The sequence below is a fragment of the Gobius niger genome (assembly GCF_951799975.1).
Source record: "Gobius niger genome assembly, chromosome: 13".
NCBI lineage: Eukaryota > Metazoa > Chordata > Actinopteri > Gobiiformes > Gobiidae > Gobius > Gobius niger.
This window is the reverse complement of record NC_136864.1, coordinates 1727071-1751916: the sequence shown is the minus strand read 5'-3', so window position 1 is coordinate 1751916 and position 24846 is coordinate 1727071. Positions and strand designations below refer to the sequence as shown.

Here is a 24846-nt window from a genome sequence, read left to right as displayed (position 1 = left end):
CACTTTAGAGTTTAGTTTTTGAATAAGATATAAGTGAAAAAAAGATCCAAAACGTCCTTGTTTCTCAAATGAGCCGCACATTTCAACCTGGCTCGATCCACTTTGGTTTTGTTTCTGAAAATGGCTGTTTTTATGCATCGAATAAGCTTTTCTCATGTTTATCTCCAGCAAAGGTCTGACATTGATCTCTGTGGAGCCTCACGTGTGACGAGTCCTTGTTTCTGTTTCAGCGCGTTACCAGAACGAGCTGGCCGGTGTGGAGGCGGAGCATCTGGCCGAGAGGTTCTACCACCAGGCCCTGTCGGTCATGCCTCACGTTGGTGGGTCCCACACGCCTGCTCTGCTCTCTCCACACGTCTGCTCTCTCTCCACACGTCTGCTCTGCTCTCTCCACACGTCTGCTCTCTCTCCACACGTCTGCTCTGCTCTCTCTCTCCACACGCCTGCACTGCTCTCTCTCTCCACACGTCTGCTCTGCTCTCTCTCTCCACACGTCTGCTCTCTCTCCACACGTCTGCTCTGCTCTCTCTCTCCACACGTCTGTTCTGTTCTCTCTCTCCACACGTCTGCTCTCTCTCTCCACACGTCTGCTCTGCTCTCTCTCTCCACACGTCTGCTCTGCTCTCTCTCCACACGCCTGCTCTCTCTCCACACGTCTGCTCTCTCTCTCCACACGTCTGCTCTGCTCTCTCTCTCTCCACACGTCTGCTCTCTCTCCACACGTCTGCTCTGCTCTCTCTCCACACGTCTGCTCTGCTCTCTCTCCACACGTCTGCTCTCTCTCCACACGTCTGCTCTGCTCTCTCTCTCTCCACACGTCTGCTCTCTCTCCACACGTCTGCTCTCTCTCCACACGTCTGCTCTCTCTCCACACGCCTGCTCTGCTCTCTCTCCACACGTCTGCTCTGCTCTCTCTCCACACGTCTGCTCTGCTCTCTCTCTCTCCACACGTCTGCTCTCTGTCCACACGCCTGCTCTGCTCTCTCTCCACACGTCTGCTCTGCTCTCTCTCCACACGTCTGCTCTGCTCTCTCTCCACACGTCTGCTCTGCTCTCTCTCTCTCCACACGCCTGCTCTGCTCTCTCTCCACACGTCTGCTCTGCTCTCTCTCCACACGTCTGCTCTGCTCTCTCTCTCTCCACACGCCTGCTCTCTCTCCACACGCCTGCTCTGCTCTCTCTCCACACGCCTGCTCTGCTCTCTCTCCACACGTCTGCTCTGCTCTCTCTCCACACGTCTGCACTGCTCTCTCTCCACACGCCTGCTCTGCTCTCTCTCTCCACACGTCTGCTCTGCTCTCTCTCCACACGTCTGCTCTGCTCTCTCTCCACACGTCTGCTCTGCTCTCTCTCCACACGTCTGCACTGCTCTCTCTCCACACGCCTGCTCTGCTCTCTCTCCACACGTCTGCTCTGCTCTCTCTCCACACGCCTGCACTGCTCTCTCTCCACACGCCTGCTCTGCTCTCTCTCCACACGTCTGCACTGCTCTCTCTCCACACGCCTGCTCTGCTCTCTCTCCACACGTCTGCTCTGCTCTCTCTCTCTCCACACGTCTGCTCTCTCTCCACACGTCTGCTCTGCTCTCTCTCCACACGTCTGCTCTGCTCTCTCTCCACACGTCTGCTCTGCTCTCTCTCCACACGTCTGCTCTCTCTCCACACGTCTGCTCTGCTCTCTCTCCACACGTCTGCTCTCTCTCCACACGTCTGCTCTGCTCTCTCTCCACACGTCTGCTCTGCTCTCTCTCCTCACGTCTGCTCTCTCTCCTCACGTCTGCTCTGCTCTCTCTCTTCACGTCTGCTCTCTCTCCACACGTCTGCTCTCTCTCCACACGTCTGCTCTGCTCTCTCTCCACACGTCTGCTCTCTCTCCACACGTCTGCTCTGCTCTCTCTCCACACGTCTGCTCTGCTCTCTCTCCTCACGTCTGCTCTCTCTCCACACGTCTGCTCTGCTCTCTCTCCACACGTCTGCTCTCTCTCCACACGTCTGCTCTGCTCTCTCTCCTCACGTCTGCTCTCTCTCCTCACGTCTGCTCTGCTCTCTCTCCTCACGTCTGCTCTCTCTCCACACGTCTGCTCTCTCTCCACACGTCTGCTCTGCTCTCTCTCCACACGTCTGCTCTGCTCTCTCTCCTCACGTCTGCTCTCTCTCCACACGTCTGCTCTCTCTCCTCACGTCTGCTCTCTCTCTCCACACGTCTGCTCTCTCTCCACACGTCTGCTCTGCTCTCTCTCCACACGTCTGCTCTCTCTCTCCACACGCTTGTTTCTGATAAAAAGGACTGTAACTGACCGTGTGTCTGTGAATGTGCCGTGTGCAGGGATGCCCTTTAACCAGCTGGGAACACTGGCCGGCAGCAAGTTCTACAATGTGGAAGCCACTTACTACTACCTGCGCTGGTGAGTCCCTGCAGGAGACTCCAGCTGTGTCAAACACTGCTCTGGATACTTCCACGGTTCTGTGATAATAGGATGTGATGGCAGTGTCTGTGTTTGAACTCAGGGCTGATTTAAAATGATGTTTTTGGGAGTTGGTAAGGCAAAAAGAATGATTGTCTGTGGTATAATGACAAATGGTAATACCTCAATATATTTGGGGACTTTCTCTATAACGATGATGAGAGGTGTCAGAGGTTCACTTACAGGGTGTCCACGGGCTCTTAAAAAGTCTAAAATTCGGCCTCTTTGGTCTTAAATCCAGGGTGAGATGCGTCCAATATGAAACAACGTGAGATAATCCTTCACTGTAAATATCCAACTCAAGGTCATGAACGGCATCATTCACAATAAAGTTTGTCCAAATGTTGGAAACACAAAGCGAACGCTCCTCTGCTCAGGGACAGAACGAAAGAGAAAGTCCTGTTACTTTAGAAACACGTTTCTCACTTTGTTCATCAAAACATCTGACAAACAAGTTTAGAAAACAGAAAACCTAGACTAGATTCTGGCCTAATAATAATATAATTAAAATAATTATGATCATTAATGAGTTGTAAAGTTCACAGTGTTTTGTTCTTTGCAAACGAGTGGAAAAGCTGCTTTTATTTTTAGAAACTGAATGTTTACCAGCTCAAGTATTACAAAGCATTTTAAATACACAAACTAAATATCTGTTTTCTTTCATTCAGTCGATAATTGTGAGTAATTATTCAATCTCAATATTCTTATTATGGGATAATGTTAAAACTTGAATGGTTGTTAAAATGCCTAATGTGAAAAATGAAGTTCTTACATTTGTACATCCCACTGTGAAATCAGAAACAACAGTTTGACACTTGGATTTTTGTGACAGTGATTTTCTTCACAGTCCATTTATATATTGCGTGTTCAAAAACATGTCTTATTTTTGAGATTTTGTGGTCTTAAAAAGGTCTTAAAAAGTCTTAAATTTGACTTGTCCAGCTCTGCAGACACCCTAACTTAGTCGTATTGATTGTGGGAATGAAAAAGACAATTATTTGACTTCCTGATGATTACTTAAACCTGCTTTGTGCTCTTGCTCTGCCAGTATTCAATCAGAGACCCCTTTTGAGGGCGCCTACGGGAACCTCAAACGCCTTTTTGACAAAGCTGCCAAGATGTACCAGCAAGTGAAGAAGCAGGAGCTGAAGAAGCTGTCTCCTTCTCGACAAAGGTCTGTTAATCCACGGAGAAAGAGAAGCTCTAATGTGGCTTTTGAGCCTGAAGCCTCCTGTAGTTTGTGATGTTCAACGTGTTTTCTTCTCTGGCAGGTCCAAAGACATCAAGAGGTTGTTGGTGAGCTTCATGTACCTCCAGAGTCTGCTGCAGCCCAAAAACAGGTGCGTGTGTTTGTAATATTCTACACTTTGAGATGGTTACGGCGGTAAAAGGTTCGCCTCCTCTCACCCGCCTGGGCCTGAAGCTCCGCCTCCTCTCACTCGCCTGGGCCTGAAGCTCCGCCTCCTCTCTACTCCGCCCACTTTCTATAGCTAAGCAGAGGAGATATGAGGGGGGCACATTATTCAGTTTTTTTTAGATGATACAACTATTTAAACAGATATTTTATTTGTATTATTCCCCAGAGTCTCTTTGGTTAAAACTGATGTAAAATGCAGAGAAAAGTTTATTTTTTATGTGAAAATATATTGTTATAACCTCTTAACTCCCGCCTGAACTGAGAGGATCTTTTTCCTCACGTCATCAGATTTTTTTTCCATCATTTTTTTGTTGGGTATTCAACTCATTTTCGTAACTTTATTTGTCATTTTTTTGTCGTCTTTTATCACATTTTTGTAATTTTTTCGTAATTTTTTGGTCATTTTTTGTCATTTTTTCATCATATTTTTTTATTTTTTTTGTCAAATTTCTATCACATTTTTGCCTCTTTTTCATCAATTTTTCGTCACTTTTTCGTCACATTTCCATCATTGTTTTCGTCTCAGTTTTGTTGCTATTTTCACACCTTTTTCCAGAAGCTTTTGGATTGGGGTAAAGCCAAACTGGAGAAAAAGTGCTCGGTTCAGGTGGGAGTTAAGGGGTTAAGCAGAAAAAAATTTGCAACTTTTTATCGAAGCGTTTGGAAAAATGGCCCACGAAATCCTGGAGGGACTGGTTATATTGGGAAACATATCGTTATCGTGATATTTGTTTTTTGTATCGTGATCTAGATGTTAGTTCTAATGTTGAGGCAGATTGTGCTGAACGTCTCTCCCGTGTGTGCAGCCTGGTGGACGTGGAGCTGACCTCCCTTTGCCAGTCTGTGTTGGAGGACTTTAACCTGGTGCTGTTCTACCTGCCCCCGCCGCCCCCCAGCGCCGCCCCGCTCTCCCCCTGCGCCCCGGAGGACGAGGCGCCGGACGCCTCCTGCCCGCTGCTGCCCGACGCGCTGCTCTTCAAGATGGTGGCGATCTGCCTCATGGTGGTGCACAGCCTGAAGAGAGGAGGTGTGTCCTGGTTAACCTCTGAGTTCTTTAACGATACTTGGTTTTCGATACCGATACCTGAGCGATACTTGTTCAGATTCCTTTACTAAAATATTTGAACCAGAAAACAGAACAATAATGTGTGGAAGATCTGCACATATACAATATTGGGTTCATGTCCAATGTCAGGAGTAGGGACGTCACGGTTACCGGTGTAGCGTAAACCCCGGTAACAATGTTGACTAATAATAATGTAATAATAATTAATTACCGTCTAGTTTTTGAGAAAATACATAATCTTGGTGGATTACCGTGCCCGGTTTAGGCAAAGTGAGCCTCATGAGGCGCCGTCTCCTCTGCTGAAGCTGCCGCAGGCGCCTCTGTAGCTACAACCAAAACAAAACTTTCTGGAAGCTGGAATCATGTCCGACACGACAGCGCAGGATCAGCCTCAGAGACGAGCCTGAAGTCTGGACATGTTTTGTGTGTTTTAAGAAGCTGAAGGACAGTTGACAGAGACAGTTTTCCTGTTTGTGGAACGAGCAGGAAAAAGTGTCTCTAAAGACTTCGAACCTCTGACTCTCCTGCGTGACCGTCGCACACAGCTCTATAGCAGGAAGCTAACGTTAGCGCTTTAGCTGAAATGCTGATGTGGGACTTTGGGTTGAGGGAGAATGTAACGAGTCGCCCCATAGTGCGGCTGCAGCGCCACCGCCAGCATAAGCCGTGTCCGGATACCTCCGCACAATGACACAATGCGTTACGGGGCTCCCAGTGGCAGATTCACTCTCGTCGCAGTTTTATGAATTTAACAATGATCAGTGTCTGAGGCATTTTCCCAAATCTGCAAAGTGAAAGCTCACTGGAAGGAAACAAACTGAGAACATTTTTTCTGATACAGACGGTTTATCTTGTTTAAAAATATTCTTATTCGTTTCTGGCGCTATAAATAGTCCATGTAATACCCTCGAAACGATCAACAACACATCGTTTTAGTTATTTTACTTTGATGTGAAAAGTTGCACTTTTGATAAGGCTTTGTCTCTATTTTTTTATATAATAAGCACTGTTAAACTTTTTTGAAACTATTTCAGTTTGTGCAGGACCATCAATGCTTTCTGGACATATTAACACATTAAAAAAAAAACGTGATAATACCGAAAACCGTGATAAATTTGGTCACAATAACTGAGGTAAAATTTTCATACCGTGACAGCCCTATAACATACAAGCAAAATAAATCATTGTGCCATATGTAGTTAGACTTTTGCATTAATCGTCACAGGAATCAGTCAAAACCTTCATCCCCAAAAAGTCAGATGTCAGGAAGGTTTTGTCGAGTAAACGAAAACAATCCCATGTATATTTTCTTTTGCAAATAAAGCTGTAAACAGAGGATTTAGATTTAGGAAGTTGACTTTTCGAGCCTTGTGCGACTGTGGTCCAGATGTTCTCCTGTGTTTGTAAACGCCTGCTGTGCTGTTTCAGGCTCGAAGCAGTACAGCGCCTCCATCGCCTTCACCCTGGCCCTGTTCTCTCACCTGGTGAACCACGTGAACATCCGGCTGCAGGCGGAGCTGGAGGAGGTGGACGTGCAGGTGCCTCCGCTCAGCACCGACGGGCCAGGTAACGCCGCCTCCACACTGAGCGACTGCTGTGGGGGTACGGGGCATTTCAAACCCTAACCCTGTCCGGCCTGAGGGGGGGGTTTATTCATCTGCAGCTCTGAAAGGCAAACAAAGGAACATCGACTGGTGGGAAAAGTCTGCAGACGACTTTTACGTTTATCTCCGGAAAATTAACTCCTTAACTCCCACCTGAACCGAGCACATTTTCTCCAGTTTGGCTTTACCCCAATCCAAAAGCTTCTGGAAGAAAGCTGTGAAAATAGCAACAAAACTGAGACGAAAACAATGATGGAAATGTGACAAAAAAGTGAGAAAACATTGACAAAAAAGTGAGGAAAAATTGATGGAAAAGTGGCAAAAATGTCACAAGAAATTGACAAAAAAAAGACAAAAATGTGACAAAAATGACAAAAATTTAATAAAAATGTGCCCAAAAAAAGACAAAAATGTGACAAAAATGACAAAAATTTAATAAAAAATCAACGAAAAATTGATTAAAAAAATGACAAAAAAGTGAGGAAAAATTGATGGAAAAGTGGCAAAAATGTCACAAGAAATTGACAAAAAAAAGACAAAAATGTGACAAAAATGACAAAAATTTAATAAAAATGTGCCCAAAAAAAGACAAAAATGTGACAAAAATGACAAAAATTTAATAAAAAATAAACGAAAAATTGATTAAAAAAATGACAAAAAAGTGACGAAAAATTGATGGAAAAGTAGCAAAAATGTCACAAGAAATTGACAAAAACATTACAAAAATGTGACGAAAAAATGACAAAATGTGATTAAAAAATGACAAATTTGTTAAAAATCTGTCAAAAAAATTACAAAAAATTAAAGAAAAATTAAAAAATGAGTTGAATACCCAACAAAAAAATTGAAAAAAATGTGATGACGTGAGGAAAAAGATCCTCTCGGTTCAGGTGGGAGTTAAGAGGTTAAGAACCTCTGAGCCTTTCAGACACGCCCCCTCCACACGCTGTCTGTGGCATCAGTGGGGAGGGGGTTCTGCTGAGGAGCAGTGGTTGGTTACTCGGCTGGTGACGAAAGCTCGGAGGCGTCTCCAGGAGGTGGGGGCGTTCCTAGGAGGACTCAGGCAAACCTATCCCTAAAATGGCCGCCATCAGAGTTTTTACAGATTACTCAGAAATACGTGAATGTGCCAAGGCAACACTTCAGCCATGTTTTTAATGAGGGAGTGACAGAATAACATGATGGAAAGATTGAAAAAGTCCATTTTGCATAATACCCCCCCTTTAAGATGTTGATCATCATCTTGTGGCTCCTTTTACCCCAAGAGCGGGGAAGTTGAACCAGGTCTTTAGAGATTTAAAGGTGAAATGGGGTGGAGTGGGGTCATTTTACATCCATTTTCCCCCCAAAATGTCTGCCTACTTTTCACGTTTCTCAATATACTGGGTTGTTCAACTTACCCACTGCCTCGACTTAAAATGTGGAATATACTGTCAAAAAGCAGAACATCCCATTACGTCATACTACATAATGCACAACATTGAAAAATACTTCTCTACTTTTAGTGAGGTTGATTTGGCAATGAAGAAAATTGTCCCTCCCTGACTCAAACTCGCCTCCCCCTGATTTAGAGCATGTTATTCTGAAAACACCAGCAGGGGGCGCATTTCCACACACTGATGAGAAGCTGTTCATATGTTCTGCACTGGCTGCACAATATTCAGAGCAACTGCAGTTCTCTTTTCACATTTTACCAAACATGTCCAGTAGCGCCTTTGAGAGAAGATACAAAATCATTTCAAAGCTAGTTTTAAAGCTACGACCCCTGAAAGTTTGTAATTTTGAATGTTGTTGTGTTTAGATGAGGTGGACCTGGCTCCGGTGTCAGAGCTCACGGAGAAACCTCTACATAACGGCACCTCAGAGCAGGACGGAGCGGCGGACCCAGCGCAGACGGAGCCTCACGCAGACGCAGACGACGACAAGCAGAAGCAGAAGAAGAAGTTCACTCGGCTGTCCCGGCTGCGCAGGCGCCGCGGGCCCAGGACGCAGCCCGGGGGAGAGGACAGCGACCTGAGCGAGGGCTTCGACAGCGAGGAGGAGGAAGGCCTCAGCGCGGGGCCCAACCCCGCCTCCGCCAACCCCCCCTCTGCGCTGAAGAGCCACCCCAAGAGGGGCGGCGTGGTGGGGCAGAGCAGCTGGGACAGCGGCTCGGAGGACGAGGACGGGGGGACGGCCTTCGACGTGGAGACGGACTCGGACATGAACAGCCAGGAGTCCCGCTCCGACCTGGAGGACATGGAGGAGAGCTCGGAGCGCGCTCAGCCCCCGCCCCGCAGAGAGGAGCCCCCGGCCCCCAGCAACGGCCCGCTCGTCCCCGCGGAGCCCAGCGGCAGCGCCCCGGCCGACCCCAGCATCAGCTCCAACCTGCAGGCCATGTCCTCGCAGCTGTTCCAGGCCAAACGCTGCTTCCGCCTGGCGCCCACCTTCAGCAACCTGCCCCTCAAGCCCCAGATCACCGTCCCCCCCGCCCCCACGGTGGCCCCGCCCAGTGACACCGCCGTCCCGGCCCAGGACGAGCCGCCCGCTCAAGGGGAGGTGGACTGCACCGCCAACGGGACCAGCGACAACGGTAAAGTGTCCACAGAGTTCTGACCTGCCCCAAGTCTATTTAAAATGATGTTTACAATGTTGTGCCGTCTTGTGTTTCTTTTTTAATGCTTTTTCATTGCGTTGTTGTTCCGTTTTCGTCTCGTTTTTTCATTGATTTGTCGTCATGGTTTCATCACGTTTTCTGCACCTTTTTGCTGTTTTTCCGTCACGCGTTTTTTGTCACTTTCTCATTGCGTTTTTGTTGCTTTTCCGGCACATTTTTGTTCTGTTTTCATCCTCATTGCTATTTTGATTCTTTTTTTTCAAGCTTTTAGATTTGGGTAAAGGTCGGTTAAAGTGGTGGTGGGTAAAAGGTCAAGGAAAAAATTGAGAGGCCAGACCAGCGGCCCTGGATCCAGTGGCCCTTTCATTGCTCTTCCAGAAAGAACATATGTCCAGTCCGCCCCTGCTAATCTACATATCAAAACATCAATACAACAAAACAAAACAAAACATTCCAGCAATAAAATGCAAAAACCCTCAGCTCTGCTTAAGCATCACCGCCTGAGGATAAAACTGTGAAGTGTGTGAGTTTTCAGGCTTCACAGACGTCTCCCCGTAGGTGGGTAGGAGAAGAGGGAATGTGCAGGATGACTCGGGTCCTCCATAATACTGAGAGCCTTTTTCTCACAGCGCTTATCGTACAAGTCCTTTATCTGAGGCAGAGAAGATCCAATACATCTCTTTTGACAATCCATGTTCCTTGAGACACCTTAAAGCAGGGGTCCTCAGACTTTTTTCTCTGGGGGCCACATTATTGTTCCTGACTGTGATGGGGGGCCGGACCGGGTTGGCTATAATATAGAATTGTATGACCCAGACCAAAATGCCTCATTGTGAAGTAGAGAGAACTCGCCTGGCACAGTCGTCCCCACAACTATATCCACAAGATCAACACTTGATTCAGGCACATATTTGTTTCAATGTAGTGGTTTGCAAAAATAGTAATCAAGTCTTCACACTTTCTTTTAATTTCCATTTATTTTTATTTTCAAATAAAACATCATTATGTACTTGTATTGCGCTGTACAAGCCTGTGTCACAAGTTTCTCAAAGTTCTTTATTATTCATTCTCTCCACACTCTGTGGTGGTAAGCTTCATTTACCACTGGGCTATAATGTGTTACTCTGATCTCTTATGCAAGTGCCCTCTGCTGGACACCTGTGGAATTATTTTTTATTTATTCAAATTGCCCCCTAGTGGCTGGAGTGAGTAAACTGGTTATTTAGTTAAAATATCCTAACTCCGCACAGGAATGGGCTAGAGACTTACTTTTTTTTTTGACATACTCAGGGTTTTGTGCTCTACAAGTGGGGGGCCGGATTAAATCATCTCGCGGGCCGGATTTGGCCCGCGGGCCGTAGTTTGAGGACCCCTGCCTTAAAGGAACAGGCCACCGTTTTTCCATACTGAGATATGTTCTTACCTGAGCTTGGCATCCGCACAGTAAAGTGAAGATTACTGCGCGGATTTGGAACTACTCCTGGTATTATTACGCCTTACAATATAGTTCCCCCTTTTATCCGCTTAGAAAATCCACATTGTTTAATTTTGTGTAATTATACTTTGTAGTGGAACACTTCACGTAACCATATTTAAATAGGGAAAACGTGGAAGAGCTTGGTAGCTTCTATCTTGACCTGTTTTGGAGCTATAGAGGAGAGAGGGAGAGGCTAAATGCTAACGCCGTCTGCGCTGTGTTTACGTGACTGAAGGCACGGGGGAAGATCTGACAGGTCCTAAAGAACTCGTCACAGCTCAGGTAAGAACATATCTCAGTATGGAAAAACGGTGGCCTATTCCTTTCAAAAAATATAGTCTCTGCTGAGCTTTTTTAGCTACACAGCTGATGTGAAGAGACCAGAAGAGAGTTTCTCAAATATGAACGCCTATAAACTTCCTCCCAAGCTCAACAGGAGTGCTGTTAACATGGACAGGCGTGTGAGGTGATTTCTGCTTCCTGAAGTCTATAATGAGCTCTTTAGTTTTTTCTACATTCAGGGGCAGCGGCGTCTGTGTTGATGAAAATGTGATGTTTCCAGATTTCGACTCGGACTCCGAGGGCAGCCAGCGGAGCGCTCACTCGCCGACGCCCAACGAGAAAACCCCGCTGGAGAAGATGCAGATCCTGACCAACCAGGGCCTGCTCCAGGCGGTGAAGGTGTTTGCCGATTGGCTGAGGACAAACACAGACATCGTGCTGATGTGTGCCCAGGTAAGACCACACTCTGGCGGATACTCTGGTTACTCTGCGCTCGTGTTCAGTCTCAGCAGGTGTGTGTGTGTTTGCAGAGCTCCCAGAGTCTGTGGAACCGCCTGTCTGTGCTGCTCAACCTGCTGCCGGACGCCACCAAACTGCTGGACACCGGTGAGTGAGGACTCTGCTGCCTCTGCTGGACAGTCTCTGTCTCAGCAGACTCTCTCAGTGTCTCTGTCTCAGCAGACTCTGTAAGTGTCTCTGTCTCAGCAGACTCTCTCTGTGTCTCTGTCTCAGCAGACTCTCTCAGTGTCTCTGTCTCAGCAGACTCTCTCAGTGTCTCTGTCTCAGCAGACTCTCTGTGTCTCTGTCTCAGCAGACTCTCTCAGTGTCGCTGTCTCAGCAGACTCTCTGTGTCTCTGTCTCAGCAGACTCTCTAAGTGTCTCTGTCTCAGCAGACTCTCTCTGTGTCTCTGTCTCAGCAGACTCTCTCAGTGTCTCTGTCTCAGCAGACTCTCTCAGTGTCTCTGTCTCAGCAGACTCTCTCTGTGTCTCTGTCTCAGCAGACTCTCTCTGTGTCTCTGTCTCAGCAGACTCTCTCAGTGTCTCTGTCTCAGCAGACTCTCTCAGTGTCTCTGTCTCAGCAGACTCTCTCAGTGTCTCTGTCTCAGCAGACTCTCTCAGTGTCTCTGTCTCAGCAGACTCTCTCAGTGTCTCTGTCTCAGCAGACTCTCTCTGTGTCTCTGTCTCAGCAGACTCTCTGTGTCTCTGTCTCAGCAGACTCTGTAAGTGTCTCTGTCTCAGCAGACTCTGTAAGTGTCTCTGTCTCAGCAGACTCTCTCTGTGTCTCTGTCTCAGCAGACTCTCTAAGTGTCTCTGTCTCAGCAGACTCTGTAAGTGTCTCTGTCTCAGCAGACTCTGTAAGTGTCTCTGTCTCAGCAGACTCTCTCTGTGTCTCTGTCTCAGCAGACTCTCTCTGTGTCTCTGTCTCAGCAGACTCTCTAAGTGTCTCTGTCTCAGCAGACTCTGTAAGTGTCTCTGTCTCAGCAGACTCTCTCTGTGTCTCTGTCTCAGCAGACTCTCTCTGTGTCTCTGTCTCGGCAGACTCTCTCAGTGTCTCTGTCTCAGCAGACTCTCTCTGTCTCAGCAGACTCTCTAAGTGTCTCTGTCTCAGCAGACTCTGTAAGTGTCTCTGTCTCAGCAGACTCTCTCAGTGTCTCTGTCTCAGCAGACTCTCTCAGTGTCTCTGTCTCAGCAGACTCTCTCAGTGTCTCTGTCTCAGCAGACTCTCTAAGTGTCTCTGTCTCAGCAGACTCTCTCAGTGTCTCTGTCTCAGCAGACTCTCTCAGTGTCTCTGTCTCAGTAGAGACTCTCTCAGTGTCTCTGTCTCAGCAGACTCTCTCAGTGTCTCTGTCTCAGCAGACTCTCAGTGTCTCTGTCTCAGCAGACTCTCTCAGTGTCTCTGTCTCAGCAGACTCTCTCAGTGTCTCTGTCTCAGCAGACTCTCTAAGTGTCTCTGTCTCAGCAGACTCTCTCAGTGTCTCTGTCTCAGCAGACTCTCTCTGTGTCTCTGTCTCAGCAGACTCTCTCAGTGTCTCTGTCTCAGCAGACTCTCTAAGTGTCTCTGTCTCAGCAGACTCTCTCTGTGTCTCTGTCTCAGCAGACTCTCTAAGTGTCTCTGTCTCAGCAGACTCTCTAAGCGTCTCTGTCTCAGCAGACTCAGTGTCTCTGTCTCAGCAGACTCTCTCTGTGTCTCTGTCTCAGCAGACTCTCAGTGTCTCTGTCTCAGCAGACTCTCTAAGCGTCTCTGTCTCAGCAGACTCAGTGTCTCTGTCTCAGCAGACTCTCAGTGTCTCTGTCTCAGCAGACTCTCTCAGTGTCTCTGTCTCAGCAGACTCTCAGTGTCTCTGTCTCAGCAGACTCTCTCAGTGTCTCTGTCTCAGCAGACTCTCTCAGTGTCTCTGTCTCAGCAGACTCTCAGTGTCTCTGTCTCAGCAGACTCTCTCAGTGTCTCTGTCTCAGCAGACTCTCTCAGTGTCTCTGTCTCAGCAGACTCTCAGTGTCTCTGTCTCAGCAGACTCTCTCTGTGTCTCTGTCTCAGCAGACTCTCTCAGTGTCTCTGTCCCAGCAGACTCTCTCTGTGTCTCTGTCCCAGCAGACTCTCTCAGTGTCTCTGTCTCAGCAGACTTGGGCCTCAGTGCGGAGCTCGGGTCGGCTCTGGGAGCTTCAGAACAGCCGGACCTGGTGCAGAGCGTTCTGCTGCCGGAGGACAGGGCTCTGCGGCTGCTCCCGGCCCTCAGCGCGGCCCACAGGAGGATGGACTGGAGCCAGCCCGGATCAGCCCTCAGCCCCCTTCACGAGGTACCCCCCCCCCCCCACACCGCACTCCTGGGTACACCTCTGTGGCCTAATGACGAGCGGGACATTCATTAGTGAAACAAATGATGCTCTTTAGCTTCTTTATTTTAATAAATACATCGGCTTTGCTTAAAAAGAAGTGTAATTTAATTATACTCGTTTTTTAATACTGAAATGTTTATCGTCGAGAACTAGAAAACAGAACAATAATGTGTGGAACATCTGCAAATTTACAATATCAGCCTCATCTGCAATGTGTGTGACAAAATGGGGAATCATTTGACATAAAATGGGGGGAAATTGAAGCGAAAATAAGGTACATTTTGGAAAAATGGCAGAAAAAAATGGCGAATAAATTAAGTAAAAAATGGGGGGAAATGGGAAAAAATATGGAAAATATTAGTAATAAAAATGTTGCCAAAAGAAGGTACAGAATTTTTTTTTGTATCTTTACATCCAAGTTTTTCCCCATTTTTACCAATTTTTTTGTACATACTTTTTTCTTATTTATGCCCCATTTCTTCAAGTTTTTCCTCAATTTCATTACTGATATTTTTTCCCAATTTCCCCCCCATTTTTTTAAACCAAATTTATTACCTATTTTTGCAAATTTTTCTCCCACAAAAGTCACATTTTTTTCTTGTTTTTGCCACAATTTCCTCCATTTTCCCTCAAATTATTCCCAATTGAACATATTTGAGATGAACCTGATATTGTAAATGTGCAGATCTTCCTCACATTGTTCTGTCTCTGGTTCCAGATGACACATGTTTAACCTCTTAACTCCTGCCTGAACCGAGGGCATTTTCTCCAGTTCAGTTTTACCCAAATCCTGTAGGCCAGTGTAACACCTCATTTGAAAGCTAAGATCTACAAAACTAAATGGATCTTTTTCCTCACATCATCAGATTTTTTTTCATCACTTTTTTTGTTGGGCAGTCATCTCGTTTTTGTCAAATTTTCGTGACTTTTTTTGTCACTTTTATGTCAAATTTTTCGATGTTTTTTGTCCATTTTTTGTCACTTTTTCGTCAAATTATTCGCATTTTTTGGTCAAATTCGTATCACTTTTTCGTCCGTTTTTTCTCCATTTTTCGTCCATTTTTTCTAAATTTTTCGTCCATTTTTTCTCACTTTTTTGTCCATTTTTTTTCAATTTTTGTCATTTTTTTGTACATTTTTTGTCAATTTTTCGTCCATTTTTTCTCACTTTTTTTTTAACATTTTCATCCTTGTTTTCGTCTCAGTTTTGTTGCTATTTTCACACCTTTTTTCCAGAAGCTTTTGGATTGGGGTAAAGCTAGAGAAAATGTGCTCGGTTCAGGCGGGAGTTAAGGGGTTAAGTACAGGTTTGAGAAAAGTATCGTTAAAGTACCGGTATCGGCCCTTTTCGTGATCATGATCAGATCCCTGTAAAAATGTCCGCTCTTTAAAAATGGCCGCTCTTTAAAAATGGCGGCTCTTTCACAGTGCGTGGTTCGCGTGAGCTGCATCCGGAGCTTCGGGCACTTCCTGACGACGCTCCAGGGAAACATCCTGCACTTTAACCCCGAGGCCGGGATCTTCACCAGCGTCAGCCAGAGCCAGGAGGACAGTCCGGAGCCGCCGGCCCAGGCGCACTTCCGCATGGTCAGGCCCACGTCACCCTAAACGCAGACGATTCAGATGATCCAGGGAGAGAAACCTTCATCTTCACTCTGTGTTTCAGGCGGAAGAGGAGGCTCGGAGGAACCGGCTCATGAGGGACATGGCTCAGCTCCGTCTGCAGGTAAATGAGATCCGTGATGAGACCGGATGTACTTGGAGAGGGCAGGAGTGTAACGTTCTGTGTCGTGTTGCAGTTGGAGGTGTCGCAGCTAGAGGGCAGTCTGCAGCAGCCCAAGTCTCAGTCGTCCATGTCTCCGTACCTGGTGCCCGACGCCGCCGCGCTGTGCCAACACCTGCCCCTGGTCCGGCAGCTGGTTCACAGCGGCTGCTTCATCCTCATCATCCCCCGCACAGGTCAGTGGAGCTCAGTCTGACAGGTCTAACTACAAACACTGACACTTACTTTACTACAAACACGGGTATTTTACATCTCTGAGCGCTGGAAGATTAAACAGAAGAGTGGGGATTCTGCAGAGAGTTAAAAACCATCTCGTGTCCACTAAAAACATGTGCAATAGCTCAGGAGAGTACGGACAGACGGATGGAAATTGAACCCAAGGCTACAACCCAACGTGGTGTGTTTACATTTCGTTTCTGGGCATTAACCCCTTAACTCCCACCTGAACCGAGCACCTTTTTCTCCAGTTTGGCTTTGCCCCAGTCCAAAAGCTTCTGGAAAATAGCAACAAAACTGAGACGAAAACATTGATGGAAATGTGACAAAAAAGTGACGAAAAATTGATGAAAAAGAAGCAAAAAGAAGCAAAAATGTCAAAAGAAATTGACAAAAAATTACCCCAAAAAATGACAAAAATGTTACAAAATGTGACAAAAAATGACCAAAAAATGACAAAATTTTTATGAAAATTTACGAAAAAATTACAAAAATGTGACAAAAAAGACAAAAAAAAAGACAAAAATGTGATAAAAATTTGACAAAAAAAATACAAAAAATGACAAAAAAAATTACCAGAAAAATTACAAAAAAATGACAAAAATTTGACCAAAAATGACATAAAAATGACAAAAAAAACGACAAAAATGTGACAAAAAAATACCACAAAATTACAAAAATGTGACAAAAAAATACAAAAAAATTAAAAAAATGCGACAAAAAAATGCGACAAAAAAATTATTGACAGATTTTACATCCACGTGTCCTGAAGGGTCCCCGTGATGACGCTCATATAGACTCCAAACTTTCCAGTCTTGGACTTGACAATCTTTTGAAGGTTTTTCCAGAAGGATTTTTTAAATATCTAATTCCAAGTGTGATTCACCTGCAGCGCCTCGCCTTAAAATGGCATCAAAAAGCATCTCTGTTTCTACCTGTAAACCAGATTAAAATGTGTGTTTTGACAGACAAATCTCAGCTTTTCTCAGTGTTCCCATGTTCAGCACTAACTCGAGCCCCTGGTTGTGTCTGCAGTCATCGACGGCCTGGACAGACTGAAGAAGGAGACGCCCGGGGCCAGAGACGGGATCCGCTTTCTGGAGTCGGAGTTCCGGAAAGGCAGCAGGTTCTTAACGCCCCCCCCGCCCCCTCAGCCCCCAGAGCCTCAGCTTTCCGGACATGTCCCTGTTAACTCTTTGTCTGTTCAGGTACATCCGCTGTCAGAAGGAAGTGGGGCGGAGCTTTGAGCGAGATAAGCTGAAGCGCGTCGACATCGAGGCCTGGTACGTTTACAGTTTTACTTCCTGTTTATTTTCCTCTTTGTTTTATTGAACCGTAGTGAATAGGGGTGCAACGATACGTTTTTTGACCGATACGTATCGATTTGAGGCCAAACGATTCGATAACGATATATCATTTTTTTTGGACCGATACGATTCGAGCGATACAGTGGATTTTCGATACGATATTCGATACTTTTAACATTGGATTTTCAGCAAAGTAAGCAATAATTATTACAAGTAACTGAACATAAATACAACATTTGCTCTGGATTTTATTTAAAAATTCACTTCAGATTTGCTGATTGTTGAATCAAACAACAGTGGACAAAATACACTCACAAAAGTGCAATAAACAGCTCAGATAAAGAGCTGTTTATATATTATAGTTACAGCATAATCTCCAGTTTATTTTCAGTTAGAGCCAGTGCTGATGGGAAACCTTTAACCTTTAACCTTAAGACCTCTCTTCTTTTGGTCACATGACCAGTTACCTAAAGTCACCTGGTGTCACTGCAGGATTCTGACCGTCACGTCTCACACAGACACTAGTGTACATGTTTTAGACTCTGAACACAGAGCGCCTCATCCTCTGTTATAACAATGCCAACAAAATACAACACGAGCAGCATCGCCAGAGCCAAAAGCATCAACACCAGCTGTCACCAGACTGACTTTGACTTTCCACCAGTTTCTCTCATAAACACAGTTAGTGCCTCCAGTTCATCCAGAGCCTGAAACGCTACGACAGAACCACAGGCCCTGCAGGCTCCTTCATTTTACAATCACCACGTCTTACAATGTAACATCTAACAATCCTATAAGACAAAAGGATCTGTGTTCACTCAGCTTTAGACCCCAAACAGAACTTTCCCTCACCTGGCTGCTGCTGCTGTAGCTTTTCGCTGCTGCCCATGTGGAGGCTCTTGTAAACGCGTGATAGTCTGGCTGCCGTCAGATTTCCCGTGGCTTTTACACAGTCGACCACCAGCGACCCCGGTGTCTGATGATGATCATCTTTCTTGCAAAAATAAACTCTTCCTCGATGATCGCGCACAACGTGCTTCTGTTATTGTTGCTCTGACGTAACTCCCTGCCCCACTGCAGGCGCTCCATGATGACGCAACGTCACCAGAAACGGGTTAAAAGTTGAATAAAGTAACATTTAGCCCAATATTTTAAGCGAAAATAATGTAATTGTATTTTGATTAAATGTCCCTTTCCAATATATCGATACAAATCGATCATTATTAATTAAAAGCGATGAACGTCAATGTGTGGCCAGGATCGATGCAAACGAGCCGAGCGCCGATCGATGTAGCGGATCCAAGACATGGCGATACATGGATTAAACAGATGAATCGTTACACCCCTAGCAGTGAAGCTTAAACTGATAAACCTCCTGGACAAACATGTATTCTCTGAGCGTGACAGTCGTATTAGTTTGTCTGAAATGTCTGACCTGACGCCGTGTCCAGGCACCTGTACAAGATGGTGGACAGCTGCCGTCAGCTGACCGTGTCCCAGAGCCTCGGGGACGAGGACACGGCGGGCATGGTGACCATCCTCACGGGCAGAACGCCGGACAACATGTCGGCGCAGTCTGCAGCCATGAAGGTGAGTCACGGGTTCCAGAGACGATTTTGGACATGTTCAACTAATCAACTCAAACTGAGACTCTCACACGAGGACAGTACGAGCTGGCCGGGCTACTAAATAACACCAGTGATATTTAGTCTGGAGTCCACATGTTCATGTTCTGGGAGGAGAGGTGTGGTTTACGATCGTCCAGAGCCGTTTATTGTGCTGAATGTCTCTCATGTGTGTCTGCACGTGGCCATAACCAATTAATCATCATAGAATCATTTTAACCAGTTTCCATTTAACCTCTTAACTCCCGCCTGAACCGAGAGGATCTTTTTCCGTAACTTTTCCGTAACTTTTCTGTAACTTTTTTGTCATTTTTTGTCATTTTTTGCCATTTTTTAATCAATTTTTTATCAAATTTTTGTCAAATTTTTGTCATTTTTTGGTCAAATTTTTATCAATTTTTATCACATTTTTATCACATTTTTGTCACATTTTTTGGTCAAATTTTTATCAATTTTTTATCACATTTTTATCACATTTTTGTCACATTTTTTGGTCAAATTTTTGTCAAATTTTTTGTCATTTTTTTGTTAAATTTTTGTCAATTTTTTATCAAATATTTGTCACATTTTTGTCATTTTTTGTCATTTTTTAATCAAATTTTTGTCATTTTTTGTCACATTTTTGTCATTTTTTGTCACATTTTTGTCACATTATTGTCACATTTTTGTCACATTTTTGTCATTTTTTTTGTCACATTTTTTTGCCACATTTTTGTCACATTTTTGTCACATTATTGTCATTTTTTTTGTCACATTTTATTGCCACATTTTTGTCACATTTTTGTCACATTTTTTGCCACATTTTTGTCACATTTTTTGCCACATTTTTGTCACTTCTTCATCAATGTTTTCTCACTTTTTTGTCACTTTTCCATAATTTTTTTCGTCTCAGTTTTGTTGCTATTTTCTCACCTTTTTCCCAGAAGCTTTTGGATTGGGGTAAAGCTGGAGAAACTGTGCTCGGTTCAGGCGGGAGTTAAGGGGTTAAACGCTGTGTCCCGGTTCTGCCCTGACGTTCACGCCCTCTTGTCCCTGTGCGTCCACAGTCGGCGCTCCAGGCCGCGGCGTCCGCGGGCATGGAGCTCAAACACATCGGCGACTTCTACCAGCAGTGGAAGGAGATGGGCTGAGGCGGCGGCGGGACGTCCGCGCAGTCACAACTCTCGCCCCTCGTTCTCCCGATACTTTGCTGTTTATCTCCAAAAAAAAAAATCCAAAAGGCATCCAACGTTGTTCAGGAAGGCGGAGCGAGGACCCGTGTGTGAGGGCGAACGGCAGAGTCTCTCCTGACGGGACGGAGCAGCACCTGGGGGGGGGCTCGGAGAGAGGGGGCCCGGGCCACGACACACTGTACATGTCAGAACACGGACGGATTCTCACGCAGACGAGCGGGCGGGAGCGCGGCGGCGGCGGGACGGGCCCGGACACGGACCGGACGCTCCCCTCGTACCGCGCGGCTTCATTGTGCTCGAGGGCTGAAAGATCCAAAAACACAACCGGTTATTTACTTTCCCCGCTTTCACCAGTGAGAACGGGACGCTTTTCAGAGTCTGAGCCCGATGTTTTCAGTCTCGTCATGAATGTGCAGACCTGCTTTAGATTTAAATGAGCTTTAAAAGAGTCCTCTGAGCTAAAGCGGAAACACTGAGGTCAGATAAACGTCGAAACTTCATCTGATAAAGAGTTAATGATGGAGAAACCACAGATTAAGTCATTCAATCATGTTTAGGGCTGGGTACTTTAACGATACCGGTGCCTTAACGGTACTTTTTTCGATACCTGTGTTATTTCGATTGAGTTAAAATAATGTGCAAACACGGCACGTCAGAAAACAGGAGCAGCAGCGTCACCTGGAACTTCATTCCCACTAAAGCCGTAATAAAAAGAGAGTTGGGACATTATTCCCTCCTGAGCTGCAGGAACAGACCAGATCCACATCAGGACCGTTTACTGAAGATAAACTTTTCTAAACTCACTGAGCTGTTCCACAGTGAAAGCTCTTCACACGTCACAGATCTGTTACATAGTGAGAGCGCTCACTCTGTCACTGACAATGCACCATAACTGTTCCAAACATGGCTAATGCAGAGTGAGCCTCACCTTTTCCACAGACAATCTTTGATCCCAAACAACAGCAGTAACTTCAGACTCTGGGGCTAAAGCTAAAGGTAAAGGTAAAGCTAAAGGTAAAGCTAAAGGTAAAGATAAAGGTAAAGATAAAAGTAAAGATAAAAGTAAAGCCCATGTGTTTCTCGTTGTCACTGCTTTTCTATTTGTCCAAGAGCTCTAGTTTCTTATTCAGTCCAGGTTTAGTCCAGGTTTAGAACCAGTTTACTGTAAATCAGGGGTCGGCAGGTTTGCTCGGTGAGGGCAGGTTTTCTTCATCGTCAAAAGACCGAGTGCCGGACCCTCCTATTGAAGCAATTGACGTAAAACATCACTTTCTACATGTCAGTGTTGTACATCATACACTGGGAAAATGTCCATCTTAAATTAGATAAATGACTTAAAATCGCTTGAATAAATTGGAGTCGGTTTGAACTAATCTAAGATGAGATAAAAACGCTAATGCCAATGGAACAAATAGAAATCCCACTGGAAACAGACAAATTAACTTTTACTGAAAAAAATATTCATCACTTGAAATTATACAAAATAATCCGAATTAAGAAAAAACTTGAAAAAAAAACTTGCTTGTTCCATTGGCAAGAATAGGTTTTATCTGTTCTAAGGCCAGACCAAATCTACTCCAACTTTAGATTTAATCTCATTATTCCAGTAGATATTTCTTCCTTTAGATGATTATTCTTTTAGGATTATGGCCTAAAAAGGAGACATTTTAAGGAATTGACAGTATTTTTCACATTTCTAGAGCACTTTAACAGGCTCTGATTTGAGTCGTAATATTTCTCTAAATCATCTCAAGGGCCAGAGTTTGATGATGGAGGGCCGGTTTTGGCCCCCGGGCCTGACGTTGCCTACCCCTGGTTTAGTCCTGGTTTAGTCCTGGTTTAGTCCTGGTTTAGTCCTGGTTTAGTCCTGGTTTAGTCCTGGCTCAGACGCGGCTCTGCCATCCTTAATAATGACTGAAGTGTGAGTAAGTTACAGCTTCGCTTCTGCATTTGTGCTGAAGCTGCTCATGAGTTCAGGCTTTTTTAGACTCACAAAAATTCGACAAAAATGTGACACAAATTCGACAAAAATGTGACAAAAATTAAACAAAAATGTGACAAAAATTAAACAAAAATGTGACAAAAATTCAACAAAAATTTGACAAAAATTCAACAAACATTTGACAAAAATTCGACCAAAATTCGACCAAAATGTGACAAAAATTCAGTAAAAATGTGACAAAAATTCGACAAAAATTCAACAAAATGTGACAAAAAATCCGACAAAAAAAATGACAAAAATGTGACAAAAAAACGACCAAAATGTGACAAAAATTCAGTAAAAATGTGACAAAAATTCGACAAAAATGTGACAAAAATTCGACAAAAATGTGACAAAAATTCGACAAAAATGTGACAAAAATTCAACAAAAATTCAACAAAAATGTGACAAAAATTCAACAAAAATGTCGACAAAATGACGAAAGTCAGACAGGTCACTTATTGACGTTTGGAGAGAAAAAGCACAGAAAATTAGCAACGAAAAAAAAAGGTTTTCGATACCGCCCCGTACCGGAGCTTTCCGGTTTAACGGTACCAAGTAGGAACCGTTTAACAGTGCCCAGCCCTAATCATTTGTGCCAAAATCAAGGCTTTAGAAACTAAAGAGAACAGGCTTTAAACCTCTCTGAAAACACTGACGTTGCTTCATATTTTTATTTTGCTCCATAAGTTCATAATGTCAGACTGTGTTTTGTTAAAGTTTTCCTTCCTAAATATCCCCGTTTCCCTCATTCTCCTCTTAGGGAAGTGACTCCGACGTGATCTCGTGACGTCCATAGTTTAGGGGCATTAGAAACATTTCAGAAGTAGATCTAAGAGACTCTTTTTCGTTGTGATGGGAGTAAATCTTTCAGCCCGACTCTGCCGTCTGCCTGTGCCGTGTTGTGCTGTACGTGTGAGGAAAACCTCGTTAGGTTTTTATCTGCGCTTTATTTTATTTTTTTAAAGGTTTTGGTGTCGGAAGCCAAGGCTTTGTGCATGAATGTTTAGGGGTGAGAAGGAAGATGTAACTAAAGCCTGTCTCCTCCAGTCAGCTGTATTTATGGAGGTCTCGGTCCGGAGCCGGAGAGAAGGTCGAGCCGTGAAGACGTGATTTGATTCAATAAATCTTACCTGGTGCAGAACGTCTCTGTGGTTTTTGTTTGCTTTACTTTACAGCTCTTTATGCAACAAAGGCCTGTTGTTCTTTGAGCTCCTGAACTGAAAAAACTCACCAAACTTTGCCCTAAAGTCGGTCCGGTAAAGAATGGAACAGCACCCCCTTGTGGTTAAACAAAGTGAGGCAGAGTTTATAGCAGGGGTGTCCACATTTTTTTTCATGGGGGGCCGCATATTGAAGCGTACACGGGGTGAAGGGCCGTAGATCAGTAGTTAGTGCCGCAAAACCTTCGACTAGCAGAGGTTTAAATTGTGCCCCACACCTTTATTTAAGCTTAAAACCTTCATGCAGCTCAGCCTCACAATAAAATGTTAGTTGTTTGGTTAGAATTGTATAGAATTATTACATTTCAAATAAAAAGGTCCATCTCTGGTGATGTGTAGCGATACAGCAAGAGGCCGAGGGCCACCATAAATTGGTTTGAGGGCCGCATTTGGACACCCCTGGTTTATAGTTATTTCTTAAGTGTTGAATTAACCTCTTACCACCCGCATAAACTAAATGCATTCTGTCCACTTTGGCCATTATATTGGCCTGTGTAACACCTCATTTGAAAGCTAAGACCCACAAAACTGATCTTTTTCCTCGTGTTGTTGCTGTGTTGAGGCACCTTTTGTTATGTTTTTTTTTCTTTCTTTTTTTTCATTTTTGTTGAATTTTGTCACTTTTTGTTGTTGTTTTGTGTCACCTTATTTATGTTTTTTTTTTTTTATTTTGGTCACATTTCTGTTGAATTTTTGTCACATTTTTGTTCAATTTTTGTCACATTTTTGTCACATTTTACATCCTTGTTTTCTTCTCATTTTTTGTGGCTGTTTTGGTGCTTTTCCCCAAGAAGCTTTTTGATTTAGGTAAAGCCAAACTGGAGTAAAAAGGTTAAAACAAATATTTTCTATCTATAAATAAATATAAATATAAAAAGTCCAAATAACTGAATTGCAGAAGAAAAGCTGCATTTATTAAAAGTTCACAATCAACAATCAAAGCATTTTGAGGAAGTAAAAATATGGCGTATGTACAAATATAATACAATACGAAACAATTATAAACAGTGTCAACATTAATAATCAACTCTAAAGTCAAACACACCGGATGTATTCCGTTACTTTGTCCAATCAAAGTACTGTGTTCTGAATACTTTCAGGCCCGGGTCTACATTAGTGCAAAAGGGGGCATTACAACCTGACTTTGACATGTTTGCAGCCTCAGCTTAAGTGGCATCACAATAATGATGCACCCGACTGGAGCTCTAATGCACCCTCAGTCACTTTCTTCAATATACTATAATATTAATACATATAAGAGGCGCATGATTCAGAAAATGTTCAGGCTACACTTGTTACAAACGTATTCAGCACTAATGTGAAATACACAAAAACACTTCACAAACGCTGTTCTGATCTTTTCTTTCTCATCAATGTTATGATTATGAAATTGAAATATAGTGACTGAGTACTTGTTTATTGATATGAAGAAAGTAACATGAATCTAAAAAGTATCTATATCTCAGTACAGTAGATCATAGCCCTTTTTGTTAAACTGTTGTAAAATGCAAAGAAAAGTTTAGTGAAGAGATTTGACAGGGCTCATAGTAGACATTATTTCACGCAGCTGTTAAAGTTTTTTTTTTCTTCTGCATTATGTTGCGCTGCTGCTGCTCACGTGCACTTGTAAACAACTCCTCGTGCTCGGCCACGGCTCGGTTCGTTTGTGTAAGTGTGAGCGCGGGCCGTTCGGGGCATCCAGGCCTTTCCTCAAACGAGCTGGAGAGCGGCAGGTTCAGATGTCAAGTGTGAGTGCGCCCTGAGTCAACAACCGGTGGCCAGACACGCCTCCATGTAT

The 24846-nt window shown here is 44.4% G+C and overlaps 1 protein-coding gene across 1 annotated transcript in view; it reads left to right on the top strand.

Annotated features, from left to right (window-relative positions):
• Nucleotides 1–19920, top strand: part of smg5 (SMG5 nonsense mediated mRNA decay factor) — a 28699-nt gene extending 8779 nt beyond the window's left edge. Inside the window, exons 6-22 of the mRNA XM_079569331.1 lie at nucleotides 231–320; nucleotides 2326–2404; nucleotides 3513–3638; nucleotides 3736–3804; nucleotides 4688–4908; nucleotides 6376–6513; nucleotides 8353–9123; nucleotides 11187–11359; nucleotides 11437–11512; nucleotides 13524–13702; nucleotides 15170–15328; nucleotides 15408–15467; nucleotides 15541–15700; nucleotides 16776–16866; nucleotides 16949–17023; nucleotides 18499–18637; nucleotides 19719–19920. Of these exons, the coding sequence (XP_079425457.1) occupies nucleotides 231–320; nucleotides 2326–2404; nucleotides 3513–3638; nucleotides 3736–3804; nucleotides 4688–4908; nucleotides 6376–6513; nucleotides 8353–9123; nucleotides 11187–11359; nucleotides 11437–11512; nucleotides 13524–13702; nucleotides 15170–15328; nucleotides 15408–15467; nucleotides 15541–15700; nucleotides 16776–16866; nucleotides 16949–17023; nucleotides 18499–18637; nucleotides 19719–19802 (2690 nt within the window). The 3' untranslated portion in view covers nucleotides 19803–19920. The remainder of the gene's footprint in view (nucleotides 1–230; nucleotides 321–2325; nucleotides 2405–3512; nucleotides 3639–3735; nucleotides 3805–4687; nucleotides 4909–6375; nucleotides 6514–8352; nucleotides 9124–11186; nucleotides 11360–11436; nucleotides 11513–13523; nucleotides 13703–15169; nucleotides 15329–15407; nucleotides 15468–15540; nucleotides 15701–16775; nucleotides 16867–16948; nucleotides 17024–18498; nucleotides 18638–19718) is intronic.
• The last annotated feature ends 4926 nt before the right edge of the window (nucleotides 19921–24846 follow it).